General features: G+C 42.6%; 1 protein-coding gene across 20 annotated transcripts in view; it reads left to right on the top strand.

The window, feature by feature from the left end:
- The window catches only part of LOC116843001 (dystrophin, isoforms A/C/F/G/H-like), a 557,622-nt gene that overhangs the window by 422,482 nt on the left and 111,532 nt on the right, over window positions 1–23,608 (top strand). For 18 of the 20 annotated variants that reach the window (XM_032812942.1, XM_032812944.1, XM_032812923.1 and 15 more), the window contains one exon: window positions 15,904–16,076. In XM_032812942.1, the coding sequence (XP_032668833.1) occupies window positions 15,904–16,076 (173 nt within the window). The remainder of the gene's footprint in view (window positions 1–15,903; window positions 16,077–23,608) is intronic. The other 2 variants (XM_032812938.1, XM_032812933.1) reach the window with 1 other exon arrangement.

Below are 23,608 nucleotides of genomic sequence, written 5' to 3'. Positions count from 1 at the left end.
TAAAGCAGAATATATCAGAGAAACGTCAAGGCATATCGAATCAAGCCGATGCAAAGTAAGTATAAATCGGATTGTATCGGGGTGCATCGATTTAGTTTTCGGAGTCCGTCGGAATCAACCTGAAAAATGTTGAATATCGAATCGTACCCAATCGTATTACTTCTCGGCTGTCCTTCGTGCGCGGTTCGAAAGTTAGTTTTACGACTGCGGCCTCGTCGTCGGTAGATGTCGGCAAAACGCTCAGGAAATTGACGAAATCGTAAAATCAGTTCGTCGATCGTAAAAGTCGAAATCTAGGCGGCACTCACTAAGCTATGATAGAAGAGAGAGGGAGAGAAATAGATAGGGGAACAGAAGGAGAGAGGGAGAGAGAGAGATAGATAGATAGGGACGCCGACGACACCGACTTGCCCGACGAGTCTAATGGATCTTTAGGAGCAAAAAGATCTCTTAGGGCGAGACGGGGAAAAAAAGAGTGGCGGAAAATCGGCCACTTACAAGCGACGAAGCATACGAGGGACATTTCGCCTGTCATTTACAGCCATTGAAAAAAGAAAAAAAGTCTATATATTTCCGAATTTCCAGTAAATTATTCCCCCGGCGCTTCCCTGCGATGCGCTCGTTTCGTGCACCGCGATCTGTAAAGCGTAAATATTTGTTAATAACTCTCACTTGCCACTTGCAGGAAGATGCATGATATATGTACGTGTATGTTTGCGCGCGCGCGCGCATATGTGTACATGCGAACATCGATATGAATAATTCGATAATATTCACGCTTAATGTCGAAATGATACGGCGAGTATCGGAAAGCGATCGATCATTCGTCATGGCTGTGGTAAATTTTCCAAGCATGAACGATATTTCGAGCCGAAGGGATATCGGTCCATCTTTTATTTAGTCGTGCAAATTATAGTCTTCTTCTTTATAGAACGCGAGTGGGTGGATCCAGTACCTTCGCGGTAAATAAATTTATATTTTCACAAGCGTTACCCCCCGGAATAAACGAATCGATGAGTGGCTCTGTGCGTTATATTTTCAACGGGTTATATTTACATCGCTCGCGCGCAAAAATAATGTTGGCGACGGCTGTGAAGCTATCGTGCATTCACGACGGTAGAAAGCACCAATGAACCACGTGGTAGATACTCCGGCGCTTTTATGCGATTTCTTCGATTACGAGCGGTGCATCGATTGCTCTTATCCTAGCCCGTGAGTCGTAAAACTACTTTTATGTAACTTTTCGACTCCGTATAAAAAGCCGTGTAAAGAAAGATATTCCTTCGAGCCGGCTAGCGTTCAACGGAGAATGCCGTATCGAAGGAGATTCCCCGACGCGTGTTGTTCCTTTCGCGCGAGTATTTCTCGCCATTTCTCACTCGTTTCACGAGCCATCCATCGAGCTATCTCAGATTTCTATTACGTATTAAACGAGCGCTCGTTATAATAATCCAACGACGACAGTTAATAGTTGAACTCAATAACGACTGCAAGAGTGAGAAGATATGGATGTTCCTAGTCATTTTGGTCTTTAAGTACGAATATCTGACCTTTTAAAACATAAAATATGTATACATATGTATTTTATGGTAAAAACTTAAGTATTTGTATTTAAAGACTAAAATAATAAGAATATTTAGAATTAGGAGAAGGAGGATCAGTACTTTTATCTTAGTTTCACCTAAAGTAATGCAGAAAACGCATTTAACAGAGAGAAACGAAATACACACAAAACATACATATATACACACAAAAAAGTCATTCTAATAAAAAAGTGATTGCTCAGTTTACTTTTCTTCTTTTGAGTAATGGTTATCTTCAACTGCGAATATTTACTTGATAAAAATCTTAAAATGTACTTGTAATATTTACTGGAATGTATTTTTCTGTGTGTTCCCTTTGTGCGCGTATCGTCAAACATCATCTGATCGAAGGAGCAGGTGTTCATTGCGATAGACCGCGTGTCATCGAACTCGTTGTCTCGTTTTTGCGGCGCTTTTTTCAAGGATAATTGACAACAAGGCTCGGAACGTCCGTCAGCGAACGTCGGGCGAACGAATACAGAGGCACCATCTCAAAGAGGAAGTTTCATATCCGATGTGGTCCTGTTCCAGCGCGACGCGTTCCGCGAGATAGCCTTTGCAGGGGGGTAGAAACTCAATGTTCATAAAGAAAGCCGGTTTGTCGTTCGTTGCACAGCTCTGACATAATCGATCGGCCGGCAGACCTGACGATACTTATCTGTCTTTACTGCAAATGGAAGCGCGCCTCCGGCAGCGCCGTGACATCGTGTGACACTTTAAAATCGCGATTGCAACGAAACATAATGGAGTTGCGTCTGTAACTCGCGATTCTCCGATTCTAGCTTTATCGCGATAGACCGATAGATAAGTGCATAGAGCTCATGTGCGTCGCACGGAAACCGTCATCTAAGCACGAGGTAGACAGCGTGTCTCGCCGTGCCTTGCGAATAACAACTCGGCAAATTAGATTCTGTGCATGCCAACAAAAAATTCGTTAGATTAACCAGATATACAGTGAAATATAAACGAAGCAGAAAATTTCGGTAGAATTCTGTGTTCGAGTTAATAAGATTCAGGTCAACTATAATGTTCAACTGGAACAGACGGTTGTTTAACTTAAACAGTTGCAAATTCTGGCTAGCCAGAGAGAAATCTTGTTGAACACCTAGAATCTTGTGAACACAGAGTTCTGGTGACTTCTGCTGAAATTTTGATTCGTTCATGTTTCACCAGATTCTTGATTAATCCAAGCAAATTTATTCTTCCGCGTGGCTCTCTTAAGCGATTCTCTCATCGTCGCGCTTTAATTATTATCGGATAATTTAGTATTAAGAAGCATAGAGCCTGGCGACACGAGAATGATGACCTCCCATCGCGTGTTCGCTGAGAAATGAACGGGCTCCAAATCCTCGGTCACGATATTATACGCGATGTCCGGAAGGAAAGGCGGCGAATGTCCGGGCCACCCTGTACGTCGTATATCTTCAGCGACACCGCGATCGATAACCGCATGTTCACATTAGCGCGATGTTTCGCGTCGGTAGCACTTAACGATATTCCGGAGGATGCAAAAAAAGCGAACTACACCCGGCGGGAAAGCCCGGGTGGGCGGGGGGAGAGAGCGAGTACTTTGCATTTAACTGTTCCGCGAGGTAGCCGAGTTTTGATCGGCGACGGGGATGAAGCCAGAGCGTGACGATGGCTGCTGCGGCGCTCTCTAATCGTCCGCAAGCCGCTTAACGCCCTGCCACTATCCCACCCCCTCTCCCCTTCCCTTCTGTCCAAACCCACCCTCTCCGGGTTTCGGTACCGACCAGCGGCGGTCGGTACACCCGTTTCTCCATCAACCTCCAGCAGCCAGTAGCTACTGCCGCCAATGCGCACCACCGCCGGCATTACCACCTTCTCCTCCTCCTCGGCCACCTTCCCGCTGCCTCCCCGAATCCCCCCTGTGTGCTAACCGAGATCCTCGGAGCCACTCCGACGGTGATTCGCGAAATAAGTGAGACCAGAGTCGCCGACGAGCTTCCCAAGACACACCGCAAATTACGCTCCTCCCGAACCGATAGACGGATTATGTAACCATAAACGCGACGTGTACTCTCCACGTAAATCGTGAATTTCCGCCGTCACGTCGTTTAAGCGCGTTGATTTCCGTCCTCTCTTCATAGACATGTGTATTTTCATGATTACCTGCGCTCGTTGTCGTTTCGATCAATACACAAAACGTGCACAAAACACGCGTCCTCCTTTCCGCACACACGCACCACCATGTGCGGTGTTTCTCGGTCTACACGATCAAGTGAAATTGCGCAACCCGGTGAAATTGAAAATTTCTTTCAAACTCTTGTCGGAGTTTCGCGTTTCTCTTGCATTTCATCGGAAAAATTGTTATTAATCTGAGATGGAAATCGCGCGCGCCTTTTTATGACTCGAGAACATTTCTCTAGATTACTTGAAAAAAACTTCGAGCTCGGACTTATTCGACGATGAGGTGAAAGAGACGTGTTCTCAATGTGAGATCGAAAAATATGTAGAGGGAGAACAGAACTGGAAAGTTTTGTCTTCGTCTTGCGGATAGTATCCCGACGAACAGTTCGTCAACACGCTGAAAATTGTACGTGGTTTTAAACCATGATTTCTTCCCTTGGTGCCGCCTTGCCACTCGTCTTGAGTGAGATTCCACTCCAAGAAATTTCAGGAGTACGAGTCAGTTAATCGAACCGTCATTTATCTCTCAGTTATGCCCTTGCCGCGACGATGCGACTCGAAATACATTTTCGAACTTCTCACATTTAAATTCATCCGGCTCGCTGAATTTACATAGAAACGCGCAAACGGCCACGTAGTTTCCGTCGCCGCGATCTTGCTTGTACTTAATCCCGAAGCGGTAAACGCGACAGCGAGCGAAGAGACTCCAAATGACGCGCACTCGAAAGTGAGCGGCTCCTTCACGAGAGACGAAATGAAACACCGTGGGGTGGGACAATTTTTTCCCGACGAAAGCGAACCGTCGGATTGTGTCAATGGGGGACCCGGTGCGGACATCCGCTAGCACGAGCGCGCGCATTTCTTTTAATTCCATGGTCGTGACCCGGATATCAGGGATTCCGTTTTATCCCAAACGAGAGAAGCGGGTAAATTACTCGCGGTTCATCGAGAGATCTCGCGAGCACGCGGAGTCCGCGGCAGACGCGGAACTGCTTTACAAATCCGCCTCGTTACTTACCACAAGCTGTTCCGTCGCATGCATTATTCATCCGACCGCCTTCTTCTCTCGCGCCGTATATTTTATTTCGATCAGCCGGCCGGGCTCTGCGGATTCGATCGCGCTCGATGGCGTGCTTTCTAATCCGATAAAATGTGCGACACATTTCACCTGCGACGCCGCGGAGAAGCGGACACGCGTCGTTGATTCGATAACGAAATGGAGGACCAACCACTGTCGACCGTCGTCCTGTCCATTCACGTTACAGCTCTTGGCTCTGGAAATGATTTCTCCTTGAAGAAGAAATTATACATATATATATATATGTGTGTGTGTGTGTGTGTGTTGCGGTATGTCGCAAAACAACAAGACTTCTCGCTAAAATTGCTATTTTCGCGGTGCGCCTTTATTGGTATCCTTTCTTGAAATTAATTTTATCCGTTATCCGACGCGCGATATCGTGAGATGATCCTAAGATATATATTTTATGGTTCTTTTTATCAATGTATTTTCGTTCTAAATTGAAAAATGGATTAAAAGGTCTCGTTGAAATGTATCTCGCGAAATTTCTCCGTCGGTGTCGCGCCGGGCAGTTGAAGATCGCGTAATAACCAAGAGATTACGTAAACAACGACAAATTGATATTGACAATATGTAACGACAAGTTTCGCGGAAAAATATCCGAAACCGTGCCAACATACGGATGAATCGCAGATACGTAATGAGAGCTCGGAGATGTTCCGTTTTACAAATTAAATAACTTCCACGGCGCGATCGTATTTACCTCAAAGCCCGGCGCTGGAAATTTATCAGCCCTCTTTTTTTTTTATCGAACAACGGTAAATATACAAAAATATAACCAAAAGTGGCCGTTGAGGCAGTTTCGTGAGACTTTAGAACAAGCCGGTCGGAGCCGTGTTCTCTTAAAATTCATTGAAGCTTCTCGAAACTTTGGCGAAAGTTTCCGCCGAGGCGTCTCTGTAGCGTGCATCCGCCACGACGGCAGGAAATAGAATATGTAACGTTTGTGTAAATTTCGAGGTGCACTTGTTTCGATTTATATTCCTTTTGCAATGAAGATATTCTATTAATTGCTGGCGTCGTGTGAATTTATACCACGGACACACACGTAGACGCACCACATACACACACTCTCTACACACGCGCAAAATTGATTTTGCGCGGAACAAAAGGCAGAACTTCTATCAAAATATTTATTTATGATATTACTGCAACGGATAATTATCTGTGCTTTCTCTCTCTCTCTCTCTTCTTCGCGAAATGATATATAAACCAAAACAATAGGAGTTACAGAACTTCGCTCTGCTTGTGTATGAATATTTTCTTTTGCTTCCAACACGCACGCGCGCCATTCCCGTGTATTCGCGATTCTCCGATTATAATCTACGGCGCGCGTATTTTGTTTTCGCGATGTGCATAGCTCGTTTCGCGGCTCGCAGCCGGCTAATAGAGGAATCATTAAATCGATAAATTAGCCCGAATTGCATAAAGCGAAAACGATTCTGACCATGAATTATCTAGAATTGCATTAGCCGGATATTTAAACTGCTTTGCATAAATTCATTGCCCCACATAACCATGTTAGATTCAATTTACGCCCACTGCTGCAACACAAAGGAAATGTCTCGCAGCGGTGTCAAAGTTTACTCGGTACGAAACTAGCGTTGATGGTAGAATAATATGTAACGCGCGCGGTGCATAGAGAAAAGTTGCGCCGCGTATTATGGCAAGTGCTCGGCTCCCAATAAAACAATTAAATGCAAGTAATTAAATTCAAATGAGGATCTCGAAACATCAAAATATCTATTCGGCTCTCATTAATGCGCCGTGCTAATTTATTAGTCCCGTCGTGTGAGATTAGCATGTATATCTTTGAAAATATTGAAAATAATTCATCAGCACAAAATAGTTCTCTCTACACTTTGATGATAAAATCTTCTCAGAATCACGCACATTGCCACTTCTTTTTCGCACATATTGAATGAATTATGAAAGAAGCTATTATACTTCATAATGAAATTGCAACGAGTTATAGATGCGATATTGAAGAGAAACGAGAAAAGTGAAGAATATATTTCTTCGCAATATTCCTAGAGTCATTGTTGTCGAGCGTCGTTGACATCGTGGCGTCGAGAATAAATTCGGCCGATCTTACGTTGTGAAAACAATTACAGTGAAGCTCCGACGCAACTCGTTAACATCGCCGGGGGCGGTGGCAAAAATGTCGCAAACTGTGCAAACCGACATGAGCGAAGATAGTGGCGGATCGACTCGAAATGTGCTTTGTTCGTTACTTGGAACGTCAAAAGTGAACAGGTAGAGAAAGAGAGAGTGATTAATCCAACTCTCCAAAGACGAATATTCGAGAGTGACTGTGGGGTGATGAGGGGACTTGGGGGTACGTAATTACGGTGGATTATCGTGGGGGTGTACCCAGGGGGGGCACCTGGCCCGGGGGGCGTGCCACCCTACAGGGTAATTACCCTCGGGGGGTACGTGCCCGAAAAACAGCCGACGACGCACGATACATCTACATATCCTACACTCTGCTGGCGGAGCTGCACCTTTTCGAACAGGTAAAGACAACGTTCCTGATGCTCGTAAAGAGCCAGATATTAGCGAAACGATATCGCGTGACATGGCACGGAACACGAACACAAGACGGATAGATGAGGAGGGAAACAGAAAATAAACATAAACAGAGTAAAACACAAGAATAGTAACATCGAGACAGATGAAATTTTTATTTGATATGATTATACATTAACCGTTTATTATCAATTAGTAATTTTACAAATATAGTAATAAAAATTACATTTCTGTAATTTTGGACCATGCAGAATTATCAACAAAATTACCAGATTTGTTTAAAAATGTTACGTATATTTAACCTTTCACTATAAAATCATTGTAATTATTTGAATATTTTTCTTTTACATCATATTATTCGATACATCGTAAAACTTATCATTTTCTTGGTAATTTAAATTACAATTTTAGAATAGTCCAGAATTGTAGGAGAAATGTTGTGAAAGAGAATATAATTTTAACGTAATTTTTGCTAGAGTATTTTCTCTCATGTGTATATTATCTTTATTTCGATCTGGAGCGTAAATAATGGTGTATTAAACACAAAATGCGTATCTTCTTGATGCGTATCAATTCCGTCGTTTATCCTCGAAATGAAGGTAATTCGATAGAAAGTTACTGTTTCGCAATTTCAAACGATCGGTACAAACAAGTATACCCTAAATAGCGGACGCGCTAAAACGGTCGCTTTTCGATCGCCCGAAGCTTCCGCTCGCGGGTAACGGTGAGACTGGCGCACGATTAATCGCACAATAATAGCAACGTTAAATCCACCTTTCTGCCGTTCCACGGGCGAAGTTAAAAGCCCGTACTCGTTCTACTAGACTTTTATCCAGCCACACCCTCCTCCTCCGCCTTTCCCGCCGCCCTGCGGATGAATCGCCGTTCTTTCCGCCGTTAAACGAACGGAACTCTTTCGGCGCGGTGGAGCGAATCGGTATGTCGCTCGCATCGCGAGAATCTCGGTGTTTTGAGACTAATTGGCAATTCCTCATTAGAAGTCCCACGTTGGCGCGGCGCACGCGTCACCGGCACCTTCTGCATAAGTACCAGACATTGATTAAGGTCCCCGCCGCCGATTCCCCATTAAATACGTCGCACGGAATTCTGAGCGGTGCGGCAGCCGAAACCTCTTGAATTATGCCCGTCCTTCCGATTCCTGGCGGTATGCACCCTTCGCCCGGCCGCGTCTCCCGCGCTCCCACGACTCCCGCACCCCCGTGACCGGGGCTTTCGCTGCTCCACGGTCGATACGAGCCGATAACTGCGCGCGAGCAGATAAGAATTGCGAGCCAGCTCGGCCGACACACACCGTCAGCCCCTGTCTCCGATCGCTCGATCGACGAAGTGTCGGGGTGAAATTTTCGTCGACAGAGCCGCGGCTTCTCCATCCACTTCCGCTGCGAGAGCGAAGCTGCGCGAATATTGCACGGTCATTTATTAATAATTGAAGATCAGGACAACGGATCGCGTAAGCCCGTTCTGCAAAACGTGACACAATGACGACGGCTGATTTGCCAGCCTGTGCCCGCGAGAAACACAATTACGTGCGGGCGTGCGGTTCAGATATCGTATAAAATGAGTGTGCTCTGTCGGATTCCAGCCGGCGGCGCATAGTAATGGTGACAACGGGAATATTTCATTCGCTAATTAAAAGATAAGCCGTATATATTATGCCGTCCGTTAGGCGGATTATAGGATCGTTGGATAATTAGTATTCCTCGTATTACTTGCACCGCGAAAGCGCACGTCACGTTCGCACTTTAAAGCGCCCGGACGCATCGGCGCGGGAGGATCGGCGAAATTAAAATAATTGCCGATCGACATTAAATGAATGACGTGTGAAGATCGAAAGCGGGGACGGGCGAATTAATTAAATTGTCGATAAAGCAAAAAGCGAAATCGTGCAGTCGGCGCGTCGCGTGTCGTCGGTGACGCCGCTGGTTGATTTTATTATCGGACGTATATATCGCATTGTAAATCGCGAAATGACAAAATGCGCGATACGAACGAGCTCGGTGGAGAAATCGCTCGTGCAGCCGCTTCGACGGAAACAACGGTGTCTTTTGCTCCCGATAACATACAAACATGTACAGCGCTTCGTCATTATATTTTTGTCTAACGAACGCGCGCGTCGTCAATCTTTAAATATGTGCTGAGTAAATGTAGAATGTCGAAATTAATAACCTCGTTAGTGGACGATTTTGCTCGCCGGAAATCATACGATTTACGTGCACTGAAAGAAAAGTACTAATGCCTAAACTCTAATAATACTGCTGCCTAATTCTCATCATTTTAGTTTTTATATAAATACGAATATATATTATATATTTTAACTTTCAATACAGAATATACTAACTTAAACTATCCGGCGTTGTCCAGACTTCTAGTATCTAGAACATCTAAATTTAAATTATTATAAAAGGTCAGGAAGAGGGAACGAGGCGCTCAGAATTTATAATAACTTATACTTTTCGCAAAGTCTTAAAACATGACTGCAAAAATTGACGGATCTAGATTGATCAAAAAGTTTAGACGTTGATAGGGAACGTACAGACATTCTCTTTCATATATATATATATATATATATATATATATATATATATATATATATATATATATATATAAATTTGACATATACATATGTTTTCTACGATATAACATTTCAGTGAAGAATATACTGAATTTTATGCACTTTGTGCAATAAAAATAATAATGAAAATATATGTATAATAATAATAAGAATATATTTTTTTATGAAAAGTTTAAATATTCGTATTTACAAAAACCAAAACCAAATAAAAACGTCCAGAGTTAAATACCAGTGTTATTAATAATCAGGCATTGGTATTTCTATCTTACGCAGTGTGACGTTTTGTGAACGTTCAAATTACATATTCGCCATTTCGCATTGATACCCAGCGACGTCCAGTCGTCCAAATCCAGTCATGAAACCCACCGATGCATCCCGATCATGTCCGTATCCGTCCAACGTCCTCCAACCTTCTCAGCATCCAGTTTCCGTAACATGCAACTGTCTCTCCACGTTGATCGCCCGTCGCTCGTTTCACTTCACTGCCTTGCATTCATGACCGCAGTCATTTTAATGCGTAACAATTTAACAACAAAGTATGCTTTAACATTTCAAGAACTGAGAATCTCACGGCATTCTTGGTAAGAGGAAAAAAAATGTTCCTTCTCGCGGGGAATTATATTTGGTCAAAAGACGAGGTTTTTCACAGGAACTCTAATTGTTTGAGGACGTAATTATAATAATATATTATACGTAACTTACATATTAATTGTTTTTACTTCGTTGTTTTTATTTTATTAAATTTATTTTAATAAATAATTTTTTATTAATATATCGTACATAATTAATATATTCATTGTATTTGTTATATATAATTAATATATTTATGCATGCAAATTTTGCGATTGGAATGACGTCACAACTCTCGTCGCGTAAAGAGTTTCAAAAAGTGATAATCATGACGGTCGTGGAATTTATCGTGAGCGCCGTAAGCAATCGCGAATTTCGTGCACGAAATTGGCGCAATTTTGGATATATGCGTGCAGAGATAAATAATTTCGATAATAATCCACTTCCATGTCGTTGTATCTCATTGTGTATTTGACGAGCGGATGTGAATGAGAGCGCGAGAGAACAAGAGAGATTTCACTAGCACTTTGACACAGCAGTTCGTAAACGTTATCACCAGTGACAACCTCCACAGAGGCGCTTTTAATGAGAGAAGATCAACCGCGAGTTTTGCAGGAAATCCTTAAAAGAAAGTACGAGTCTCCCGTAATATTCTCTGTATACATGAGCGTTGTGTGCACCGACTACCACGCGCGCGCGCGCGCATCGACGTCGCCAGTGAGGAGCATTTGCGTAATTGCACGATGAACCGCGATAAGAACACGGGAGCTGCAGAGACGGGTAATGCAAAAAACGTTTTGTGCTTTACACTCTTTTTTTCCGAGCCATCTCCCCGCGGAGCATCCTGAACGTTTTAATCCTTAGCCCGCCACGACGGCGTCTTAAAAGAGCTCCATTAACGCGAAAAATCTAATCGACGTCGTGGACGCGTTATCGAGACACCGCAACGACACCGATGTAATTCCCGAGTTCGCGTCAATTGACGCGCGCAACGAGAGCTGTCTTACCTGTTTCCAAGAATAACTCCTCGGTCGAGCGAATTATGGTCAAATTGCATCGTGAAAATTGACGAAGCTATCCGAATCGAAATGTTAATCCTCCATTCGATTTGAACTCTCTAACATCTGTATACTCTATAGGATCTGTGTGTTTCATACACATAAAAACAGAAGTTCTACTTAGCGTCAGTAAACGTAGAAAACGCATAAAACGTCACTCGTAGGTTCTACCCGTATAAAAGTTTCTCAAGATTTTCTCAGATGCAACATAAATTCTGTTTAGAATGTCCGTGTGTTCCAAAAGTAGTTATCCTACGATACCAATTAGAAATCCCTTTCTTACCCCAAGTATGAATTCTCTCTTTAGGATCGAAACAAAAATACTATGGAAACTCGCACTTTTTCCGACCGGTAATGACATATATCTTTACAGTGTCAAATAGTGAATCCCATTTTCTTGCCAACTATCGTTTCAATAGAATAAAATACGAGAAAATAGAATATTTTTTAAACACTAAGCATTTCACTGAATAACAAAATTAAAATTTGGAAAGTCAACATGCTTATGTCAATTCTAATCTAAATTGAAGATCAGAAAAGTTATTGAACTTTAGGTTTTTCCATTTGGAATCGCATGTTTAAAACATTTGCCCTTCTAACTAGAATCCATAATTATTTTAGGAAGTCTGCTATTCCGATTAAATCTCTTTTCTATGGTAAAGGAGGATCCTATGCCTAAGCTACAGATTAAATAGAATCAAAAGAGACTGATATAGATCTCAGAATATCAAAGCAGGCGTTGAATGGAGGTCGAGAGAAGGATTGAAATTTCAACTCGGCTATTTGCGATTGTTTTGGCTTGTTCCTGACGCATTACTCCAACGTGTGTCGAAATTAAAGTACCATTAGTCATCGGGCAAATTGGCGCGCAATGTTGACTTTAACATATGAAACGCGATGCTCTAGACACTCGAGATAATTATGGACGTGTATTAAGATTAATGTACGTGGTGAATCGGTTAGTTCATTGTCCCTACCTACCATATTGGCACTACATACATTTCTATTCTTACATCCACTGCGCTTCCATAGCGAACGAATGTTCTATCCTCTTCCCCCCATGACTACAGGATATACGTGGAGAATATTTCCCGGCGCGCGCGTGCGGAAATATTTATTGCCCGCTGCCGTCGTTGTTTACTGAGCTCGACGCAGTAATTCATAATCAGCGGATTTCGAGGATCGAAGGTGCGACGCGGTGCTGTGCGCGCACCGTCGAGTTTAAACGAAATTAGCTTCCGCACAAGCTGCCACCAAGAACGCCAATTAAACGTTACCGGTTCGAGCTCTCGACGGACGTATCCCGGCGCTCGGTAGAGGAGCCCATTTTGATCGATGTGCCCAATTTTCCGGAGCGGATTCCCCGGCGCAATGGCATCCACGTCAATATATTTACTTCCTATATTTTTTTTTTGTTTTTTACTCTCGGCACAGTTCGCTCTTGTTCTTCCTTCCCCTTCTTTTTTTTTAATTTTTCCTATCCTTCCTCTCTTCGTCTTTTTTTTTCATTACGCGTGTCTCTGCGATGCACACCGGGTGTCACCGCCGTCAATTCGCGCGGAAACTGCAGCTGAAAAATATCGCGCTGTGACCCGTCGATCGTCGACCCAGATGGGAATCGAGTCCCGGCTGGAATGGTTCTCGAGATTGCAGCCTTCAATTCGTGCGTGTCAAAAATTGAAGAGGGTTGGGCGGGAAGAGAAAGCCGTAGGGGGAGACAGGGTTGAAAAGGGTGTACGGGCGTCGTTGACAGGCAGACGGTTTCGGATTAAGACAACGCCGCGAGAGAACGGAAACGAGAGATATTTCATGGAATTTTGCATTGTGTCGTCGCTGTCGCACGTTACATTCCTTCAGAGAATATTTTTATTTCTCATTTTTTACTTCGCGTGTTACTCGACGCCGAATTAAGCTCGATGCAACGTGTTTCCGTTAACGTGTACACTTTCATTTATATTATTTGATTTTTCATATACAAGCACACATTTTTCATATACGAGACACGTAATAATAATATTTAGTTAAGTCGTGAGACTTGAATGAGAGAGCATGCAATATTAAGACAGATCATTAATATACAAAATACTTTACAATATCATAGACAAAAGTGTAACTGACTAATCAAACTCACAACAATAAACAAAAAGTTTTAATAATTATAGTTTTTCAAATCAATATATATTCAGTTCTTTATTTTGTAAACTATCTTTTATGCATTATTCCTTGCTTCAGTGTACAATAATAACATTGGTCTCATTACTTTTACGATATAAAAAGGGTGAAAGAAAGAAGTTCTATGAAAAGATACTATTGCAGTAAGTGCATCAGTTTCATTACAATAAATGATTTTGATTCAATAACAGTATTGTGGAATTTAATGCTCCAGTTATTGAAACAATAGTATCAATAATGTTGCTATTGAAGCAAGAAGATTTATTCCAATCAAGTTAGTGCTGTTAATACTACAGCAATTTTATTTTATTGCAGTGTAGGTGATGTGTCGTAAGATTTCGTAATATAAGAAAGTACTTAAATTTATCACGATAAGCATTTTCAGCCACGTTAATCCTCTAAATCGGCAACAACAAAGACGCGCCCGTGATAGCAAGTCGAAAAAATCAGTTTTTATTTTGCATTCCTAAGTCGATTCGTTCGCGAATTTCGCGTTTACGGCCTTTTGAAATTCGGCGCTCTTAGTAGTAGCCGTCGCCGCCGCTAGTTGACGCTAGTTGTCGCACCGTGAGCTTGGGTGCCGAGTGAACAGCCGCCGCGTCCTTCAGTGGCCGGCAAACATGGCGCGGAGTGGGAGAAGGCCGCGTTCACGCTGCACAATGGTAAACACGTTACGCAGCTGGAACGCGGACCTGCTCCCACTTCCGAGAAGCGTCACGCGACAGGTGCCATTGAGACGAATTCGGAAACGCCGAAGCCGATTATAATTGCGACCGAACAAAGTTGCCGTGTTCTCCGCTTATAGACGTCGTAGCGACTTAAAACAGTAACCGTTGGAAAGGTGAGATCACCTGCGCTTCTCGTATATGTGTAAAGTTAAATAAAAATGCTTGGACATTAATACCATTGTATTAGTATAGCATCTAACTCTAGACATTCTTATAATTTCGATTTACATATATTATATTATATTTATGAATATCTACATTTTTAACATAGAATATATTATATGTATATATTCAATATATGTATATATGTTCTATATCAAAAGTACAAATATTCGTGTTTAAATATCAAAACAAAAATATCCAGTGTTATGAATGTCCAAGCATAGGTACTTTCATCTTTGTTATTGTCTCTCGTTTCCGTTCTGTTTATGTGCTTTGAAAAATTTATTGAAATAATCGATCACTAAGACACATTGTGTGTAATTGTTCTACCGTATATTTCGATATGTGATATTTATAATATCGCTCGTGGCTCGCTTTGAAATGCGCATCGAACAACCTCTTCGACGAATCGCGCGTCGATGATGGAGAATCGAGTGAGAATAAGGTTGTATTTGTGACTGTGTGAAATGCGTGCAGCTGCTTCAAAAAGAGAACAAAACAAGTTCCATTGTTCCTACCGTGACGCCAGCGAATATTTCTTAATTCACTCACATCGACGCCGATTTATTTTCATTGGCGCATGCATTGCATGTCGGCGCCGACGTACTCGTATACCATCGTTGTACATGGAAGCCCAGTATAAATCATTTCTATCCGCGCGCGGACTGCAATTCACGTCATCGCGATGACGAAACACCGCGAATGCATTCTCTCACTGCCGCGCGAATGCACCCCATTTCCATAAAAAGGGTCAGGTGCTCTAAAATCGAAAATCGAGAATTTCTTTTTTGTTTTTGTTTTTTTTTTGAAACTCATATTTCCCGAAATACGCTCGCACACGCGCAAGTCGTCACACGCGCGGTTCTGAATAATAATATTATGGTGGGAAATTTTTAGTGGAAATTATGTCACAGCTGCTGATAAACTTGGTTCAAGTGTATCAACTTCTATAATAAAGCTATCCTTCTGAACTCCTGCTATATAATAAATATAATATAATAAATAAAAGAAGGAAATATATTATTTCTTTCAGCTTTCTCTTTCTCTCTCTCTCTCTCTTTCTCTCTCTCTCTCTCTCTCTCTCTCTACAAAGTACGCGAATAAAAGTCTTAAGTTTCTTTAATTCGCGAAATATCTGTTTTGTTTGATTGATGTCTGGTGAAAATATTATCGCGTGTTAATCAGTAGTATATAACCTGAAATAATTGAACGCCCTTCTCGCAAAACCTTTCCATCTCGTTCTTAAGGATCTAAAGAGACACCCTCCTGCTTGTTGCAGGATCTCCAGTCGGAAATTGAAACTCACCGAGACGTTTATGCATCCTTGAATGGCACCGGACGTAAACTACTGAGCTCACTGGCGAGTCAAGATGACGCTGTTATGCTGCAACGCCGATTGGATGAGATGAACCAGAGATGGCATCACTTGAAAGCGAAGAGCATGGCAATTCGGTGAGTGCAAAAACTCATATCTTCCAACTGTTGCCGCCGACCTTTGGCTTTATTGTCGTCAACCGCGACATTTAAGTTCGATAAAACGAGCGCCACGGAACGGACACATTTCTAGTTGCGAGAAGTGCGACACAGTTAGTTCATTTTGGTCAACGAGATTTTTAGAGGTAGAGGAAAATAACACACAAGAACTTGGAAAAATGAATTGACATAGAGAGTTTTTTCATAATTTATTGTTATTATATTTAAGTTGTCTCTCACGAGTTATCGGAGTAGCATTGAAAGCTCCATACACGAGGACGCGATATACCGTGTCGGTGCGAACATGTAAGGTGCACTCTGATTTTCATAACAGAGATATTCCCGCTCGCGCTATCGCAAAAGACAGTTCTCGCATGCGAAATGGTGTCGTAAATCAACGCGTGAAAAAGGCCGGAGGAGCGGACTTTTCGGCAAAAGAATAACTCCGAAGCGCACAATGCATTCACAGCGCGAGGGCGCAAAAATTTGCAATGCGCGTCTACAGTTTCGTATCTCAATAATTCTTAAAAAAAAAATGTTTAAATACGCGTGCGTATGTGCGTGTATGTGCACGCACATGTGTGCACACATGCGCGCATTGTATAAATTCGCGGAACAGCGAGAGCTGCGCCAGCCGTAACACCGGAGAGTTTCGGCTTTTGACGCGCCAACAATTTCGGAGATTCTTCTGCAGGGTGGGTTTAGCGAGAGCTATATAGCGGGGGTGAATAGTAGGTTAACTATGAGCTTCCGCATTCCCGGCGCGCTGTTCTGCTTTGACGGCGTTGTAGTTATGCGTCATAATAATGTCCACCGTTCGCAGAAAATGGGAGTAATCGCACGTTAAAGAGGAGAAGTCTTGTGTGTCTTTGTATCGCGGTGCTCGAATGGATTCCGTTATTGCAAACCGATTTGCCACGCCGCTCTAAAGCGACCGCGATATTCGCGGGAAAAGACGAGGGCGCGCGAAAATGATCCTGATTATAGTGAGCCGCTCTTGCGTATGAATAACGCGGGGAATAATTTATACTAGAAGAGGCAAAAGGCGCAAATTGAGAGCTGTTTTCCTACGCTTTTAAACTAGCACATCGCAAATTGAATGAAGTTATGAATTATAAAGCGCGAGATAAATATAAATTGAGACTTGATGTACCGTGAAATATTATTTTTAATATTTAAACTCTTTTCGCATACATTCTCTCTCTCTCTCTCCCCTCTCTCTCTTCCTCCCCTCCTCTCTCCCTCCCCTCATCCTTTCTCCCTCTCTCTTTCCCTCTCTCTCTCTCTTTTTCCAACCATTTTTTGAGGAGATTTAATTTTTCAATAATCAGAAAGCACACTCTCCACAGAATCTAAACCCTTTTTTGTTCACGAGTTAGTTCAGTTTGCGTTGCCGGTTCATAGGAAATCCCCGCAGGATTTTCCGGCGGGAACTTCCAGAATTCGTGATCCAATTTAGCCTCAAACGTAGCGTAAACTTCTCTTCGACTGTTCGACTATGCAACTGTGGACTGTTAGAAAGTACATCGAACTTTCCGCGGAAGCCACATCCCGACGTATTGATGTGATAGCGTAGTTATATAGCTTAGTGTGTTATTTTTATTTCCCACCCAGCTCGTGTTTTTCATCCGACCGGAACATTGTTGAGCATTAAAAGGAGGAAAATGTCGGGCGTAAGCTCCTTTGTCGATCTCGATGAAGGGCTTACGCTGAAATCCTCCTAAAATCTATCTGTGGCAACGTTACAACGACGAAAATTCCTCTTTCCTTCGTAGGAGGAATTTTTGCAAAGAAATACACTCATATTTACGTGACATCCGAGACTTTTAAGCGTATCGATACGTGTCACATAGACAAATCCCACATAAAATTGCTCGATCAGGATCATTGCTCTAAGCAAAATTGTAATTTGCTATAATGGAGCTCGACGGCGCGCTCACAATATTTTAACAACCGAACAAAGCTTCATTTTTGCCTTGCTCTGCCATTACATAAATTATTAAAATTGGTCAGTTTATACTTTTAATATATATTTTCCACAATGTTATTTCCATACGAATTTTAAATCCAGTTATATACTATTCATAATATACAAGCGAGCGCGTTGTATATTATATTATAGACGCTATATTTACGATTTAAAATTCTTCAACCGTTAATAAAGATCGTGTCTGTACCGCGGTTAGGCAACTCGGTTCCTCTGGCGAGCATTACTCTCGAAATTTCTTGGAGTAAAAAGTGGCATATTTTCAGTGGCAGTATATTCTCGAGACGATAGTAAAGATACTGAAATTCGAAATCACAAGAATAAATGTTTTATTCAAAATTAAAATAAATTTTGATATTATGTGAACGGATGTTGCAATCGATTGGAGTGAATATGTTGCTCTGGCAATAGAATGCGTCGCATTCATTCTTCAATTTCGAGTGAAGATATTCACTCTGTAAGAGCGCAAAAATCACTCGAATTCAAGTGACTCGGCTGTCGCTCTTTTCGAGTGAAATTTCACTCGAAGAAATTTAGAGAGTAAGTGGGCCAGAACGCGGCCGAAATCTCGCCCATACGCGACTGGTCGATTAACGTTTTTGGAAACTTCCGCGGCGGATCCATTTGCGAGGACTTCGCCGTAGTCGGTCGTAATCGGATTCCCCCGCGGGAACTTTATAGCGATGTTAATTCTGGACCCAACATCGACTGAGATCCGCCGTAAACTTTGCTCGGACAACTATGCAACTGCGCGTTGTTGGAAGGTATCTGGATATTTCCGGGGAGAAAGTCCGTGGTTTGATGATGTACGCCGCTAGGAAAGTTCCATCGATTTGTCAGCGACGTCGCGCAACTCGCCAACAATTTCGGCCATTTACGCGGAGAATTTAGCCTATCCAATTTGATTTCTCCATCACGGACTCGTTATTAAATTCTGCGTCAGGTTTCCGCGCGGTGTACGCGATTAACACGCGCCGGCACATTTTCGCATCGTCATTGTGTGACACGCCACAATCGATCGCGAAAGAGACGACAAGAATCATCATCGCGAGCGATCGTCGTTCAGAGGGAGCGTCCTCTCGCAAAAAAATGTATTTTAATCCGATCAGTAGGGAGCGTTTGTCGGGCGAGAAAATGAGTACGGCGACAGCACGGAGCCGGAATCGAGGTCAATCTCGATAAAGCCGTGCAATCAGTCTCCATTAATTAGTCCGAATTGCGGCTGGAAGCTTGACGGAGCTTGATTACCGAAGAGATATTCGTGGAGGATGCGAACAACGAGAGCGTCACGTACAGAAGGATAGGAGTTCGCGTTCGACGGCCATATTTATCAGTTGCTACCGGCTCTTCGGGACCTTCGTTCCTCGTCTATCAACCGTATCCGCCGACCGGTTTCTCTCACTCCCACATGTTCTCTCTCAATCCCTCTCTTCCGCAGCTCTCTCTCTCTCTCTCTCTCTCTCTCTCTCCTCTCTCTCTCTCTCTTTCTCTCTATCTTTTGCTCTTCCAAATCGTCCTAGCGGCACTTTAGGGGTTGCCACGCAATCAGACCGCAAATGCCGAAGCCGATAATTCGGCGGACGATCGCTTTTGGCACGGGATTCAACGAGGTCGTCGACGAAAGCGGCCAATGTGTTATTTGTGGGAAAATTTTTCGGATTAACCCAACTCCACGCGCGCGCGTGAGCGTGCAATGGTAGTTCGCTTCGTTACGAGCAGGTCAATCGCGAAGAAACCGTCGCCGCATAGCAATTCGCTTACATCCCCGTTTAATACCGCGATGCATCTGCCGCGCTGTGGTCAACAGTTTGTTGCGAATTTCTTAAATTCAGAATTTAAGAGACGATAATGATTATAATTATGATAATAACTAACAGGTAGACGACAGCGGAATCTAAGGTTAATATATTTCGTATCAATAATCGTTACTTGAAATTCCTCTTATATTGTTCTAGTCTTTAAATACGAATACGATTTGAACTTTTATTATAGAATATATATACTCTCTAAAGCTCAGTGTATTATTCACTGAAATGCAATACTTATGGTTCAGCTTTAACTGATAGTTCAATTGCAGCATTGCAATCAGTAAAATCTCGTTGAAGGAATCAGTTAATAGTAGCGAGTGTTTCTATTATTGATGCGGTTTGCAAACATAGACAATGTCATTGCATGTAAATCGCATGAAAGCCATTAATCCCATTGCCACGCAGAGAGTTGGATCTGGCGCAACGTACAACGAATTTGTGCACTACGGATTTTGCATTGAAATCTCACTTTCACTGATCAAAATCAGTGATATATAAGGTGGAACAGTAAAAAGTGAGGATCTTTCCATACTAAAAATCAGTGAGTACTCACTGATTATTGGTGAGATACTTTTTTTACTGATTCAATCAAAAACATTGCTAGTGATACACTTTAAAGAAATATACGTGCATTCTACGTTGGAAGTTTAAAAATATTCGTATTTAAAGATTAAAATAATGTGTAAAGAATGTCCAGAATTATAAACACTAGTATTATTTATATGCATTATTATTAATGTCCAGACTACTTGTCTTGATATTTTGACCTTAGATGATATTTTTTTCAGTTGAATCGCGATTACAAATCTAATATATCATATAATTCAACTAAGAAATTTTGATCCAATTCTGAATAAAAATTTGAGTATCTCACATGAGACAAGTTTCAAGTGATAATTATTAATATAAGTTAAAGAGATACTGTTTGAATTATTTTCTTTTTAATATCTTAAGCCAGCATTTGTTTTCGACAAGTGTCGTCGAATATCAGAGCAGACGGTGATACTTTGCGGTCTTTCGTGAAAATTGCCGCGAATTCTCCACGTCGAATCGTCGGTGTCGTAGCTGGAGGGTGCGCTCCATATAACCGAGATATCCTCTTGGCGAAAGCGTGTCTCTGTGTGTGTATATGTACAACCAAAAATAAACATCGCGATGACTTATTAAACCTGACGTTAAGTGCACTCTGTGATCGATGCGGCCTCGCGTTTCTCCTCACCTCGCCTCGCTTCGTCTCGACGAGCTTAACGAGGATAAAAATCGCCCGGCCGACTCCTCCCCGCAGTGACGACGGTCGTTATTTCCGCGCGAATTACATTTTTCGTTTGCACAAAGATACGGCGTAAAATCGATAACAAGAGGTGCAATTAGTTATCTCGGCACGCACGGCAGCACCGACGGCGACAGCATCCGGCGGTCGGATACGCGGACTTTTCGGACTTGTCCAACATCCGGCGGTGCTTTCCCGGCGCGCACCGGCATCCGGACGACAAATAAAGGTTTACGAACTGCGAGAGTATTTGTAAGCGATGACCGATGCGCCGCCGCGCATCGCCCGTCGCCCGTAACTCGAGAGTCGCGTAAACTTGTGCAGCAATCGTTGGCGCGGTTTATTTCGAATGGCCTATTGTTCGCGGTTAACGGGGACAAAAAAAGAAAGAAAACAAGTGGCGCGTTACTTCGAGAGGCGCGGATATGGATTTTGCGTACGACGTCCGAAATTAAACCGCGACGACAAATCGCGCTGCGCGCTCGTCAGTCCTCGTTCATTGCACTTCGCGTTAGAGAGAATGTACTCTCGAAATTTCTTGCGGAAGAACCTGATTCAAAACGAGTTTTCATTCGAAGCGGTAATGAAAATACTGCCATTCAAAATCGCAATCGAGTGAATATTTTACCTAAGCTTGGAGTGAATTCTGACTCCATATGAAGGGATGTTTCAGTCAATTAGAGCAAATATATTCCTGCAACGGTGAACCATATCAAATTCACTCTCTTCAATTTCGAGTAAAAATATTCACTCGACGATAAAGAGCGAAAAATTTACTTTGCTCTTCGCTATAAATGAAAAATTATTCGAATTCGAGTGGCTTGATGGTTACCTCACTTTTCGCGTGAAATTTCCCTCCAGGAAATTTAGAGAGTAGTTTCCCTGTGTATTACGATGTGTAAAATGATTTTTACAATCGAGATTACTCTCTGAATTTCTTGGAGTGAAATTTAGTTCAAAAAGTGAAGTGACCACCGAGCCACTCGAATTCGAGTGATTTTTTATTCATGTGGAGTGAATTTTCCACTCTGAATAGTCAAGTGAATATTTCCACTCGAAATTGAAGAGCGAATCTGACACATATACACACATTGAGAGAAAAAATAAAAAATATTTATATTTATTAAGTAGGTAGTGATAGCATTCTTAAATCTAAATTCTTTTATTTAAATAAAATAAACAATTGCTTTCATAAAAAGTTAAGGTTTAAGGAAACGTATATTTTCTTATTTGAAAAATATTTTATATAAATAAATATATGTATTCACTAAATATATATATATATATATTCTTTATTTCTTAGATGTTTTTATCAGTGATTTGCTCTCCAACGTCAGAGCAACATATTCACTCTAATCGACTGAAACATTGACTCATATGAAATCAGAATTCAAGCTTGAGTAAAACTTTTGCGACTTTGAGTGGCAGTATTTTTCTTATTGCTTTGAGTGAAAATACCGCCACTTTTCGTTCGTTCTAAGCGAGATTCTGCTCCAAGAACTTTAGAGAACAAGTGCATATAAATACCGGCGCGTTGAATAATTGGCGCGCTTGGCCATTTGAAAACTGCAACAATAAATGGCGACTAGCAATTAATATTTCTCTGCCGCGTTTCTCAGCCGGCAACAACGGAATTGCGAATTTATTTACTGGCCAGCTGACGCGGGATTCAATAGCGCAATGAAAAACACGGTGAAATGAAAAAAAAGAGGGAGAAAGAGGGACGCGACAGGGGAATTCGAGTGGCTGCGAGGCATAAACGTGTCGTCCGCGCTCGATCGGAACGAATTAATATTCCATCGCGCTCCGGAGCGTCGATGTATCGGCGCGAAAAATTCGCCAGCCGGATGAAAGCACGTCCGCCGTGTTTGCAAATGAAGTCGCACCGCTACTAGAGAGTTAGGCAGCCGCGGGAAAATCTCCGACGCATATGGCGCGCACAAACGCCAGCTGAAGGCGAGATACGTTCTCGCAGAGAGAACGCTTCTAAGACACTTCGATCCAAAGCGAGATGCCTGTTAACGGGGAAACACGAATCGGGAGGAATAATTATGGGTGTCTCGGTTGCGAGCACGCGCCCATATTATCGGCAAGCGCGCTTAGATCGGTGCGCCGGTGCATTCACGCGCGCGCTTTACGCCAACGCACGGCGCCGTCGCGGTGCATCGCCAAAGCGGACGAAACGCCGGAAGCAAAATGCAGTGATGCACACGGGCTCTTGTGCACAATCGAAGATATTGCCTTTGAGTATGGCTCGTGCTCGGCTCGGCTTTGAGGAGCGAACTTCAAACGGACTCTTTTAATAATTGCTGTGAGAATCGCGTCTTCGCGGAGCAGGTACCGTCGTTAGTCGAGTGTTTTACCGCGACGACATCCCGGTAACGAATCGCCTTTCTGCTTGAGAAACGTGGGATTTCCTCGCACGACCGCCATGCGTGATGAGGCG

Source organism: Odontomachus brunneus, unplaced genomic scaffold (genome assembly GCF_010583005.1).
Source record: "Odontomachus brunneus isolate Ranch 3 - 2012 unplaced genomic scaffold, Obru_v1 Obru_scaffold_029, whole genome shotgun sequence".
NCBI lineage: Eukaryota > Metazoa > Arthropoda > Insecta > Hymenoptera > Formicidae > Odontomachus > Odontomachus brunneus.
Note: the sequence above shows the minus strand (reverse complement) of the source record. Positions and strands in the feature narration are given on the sequence as shown.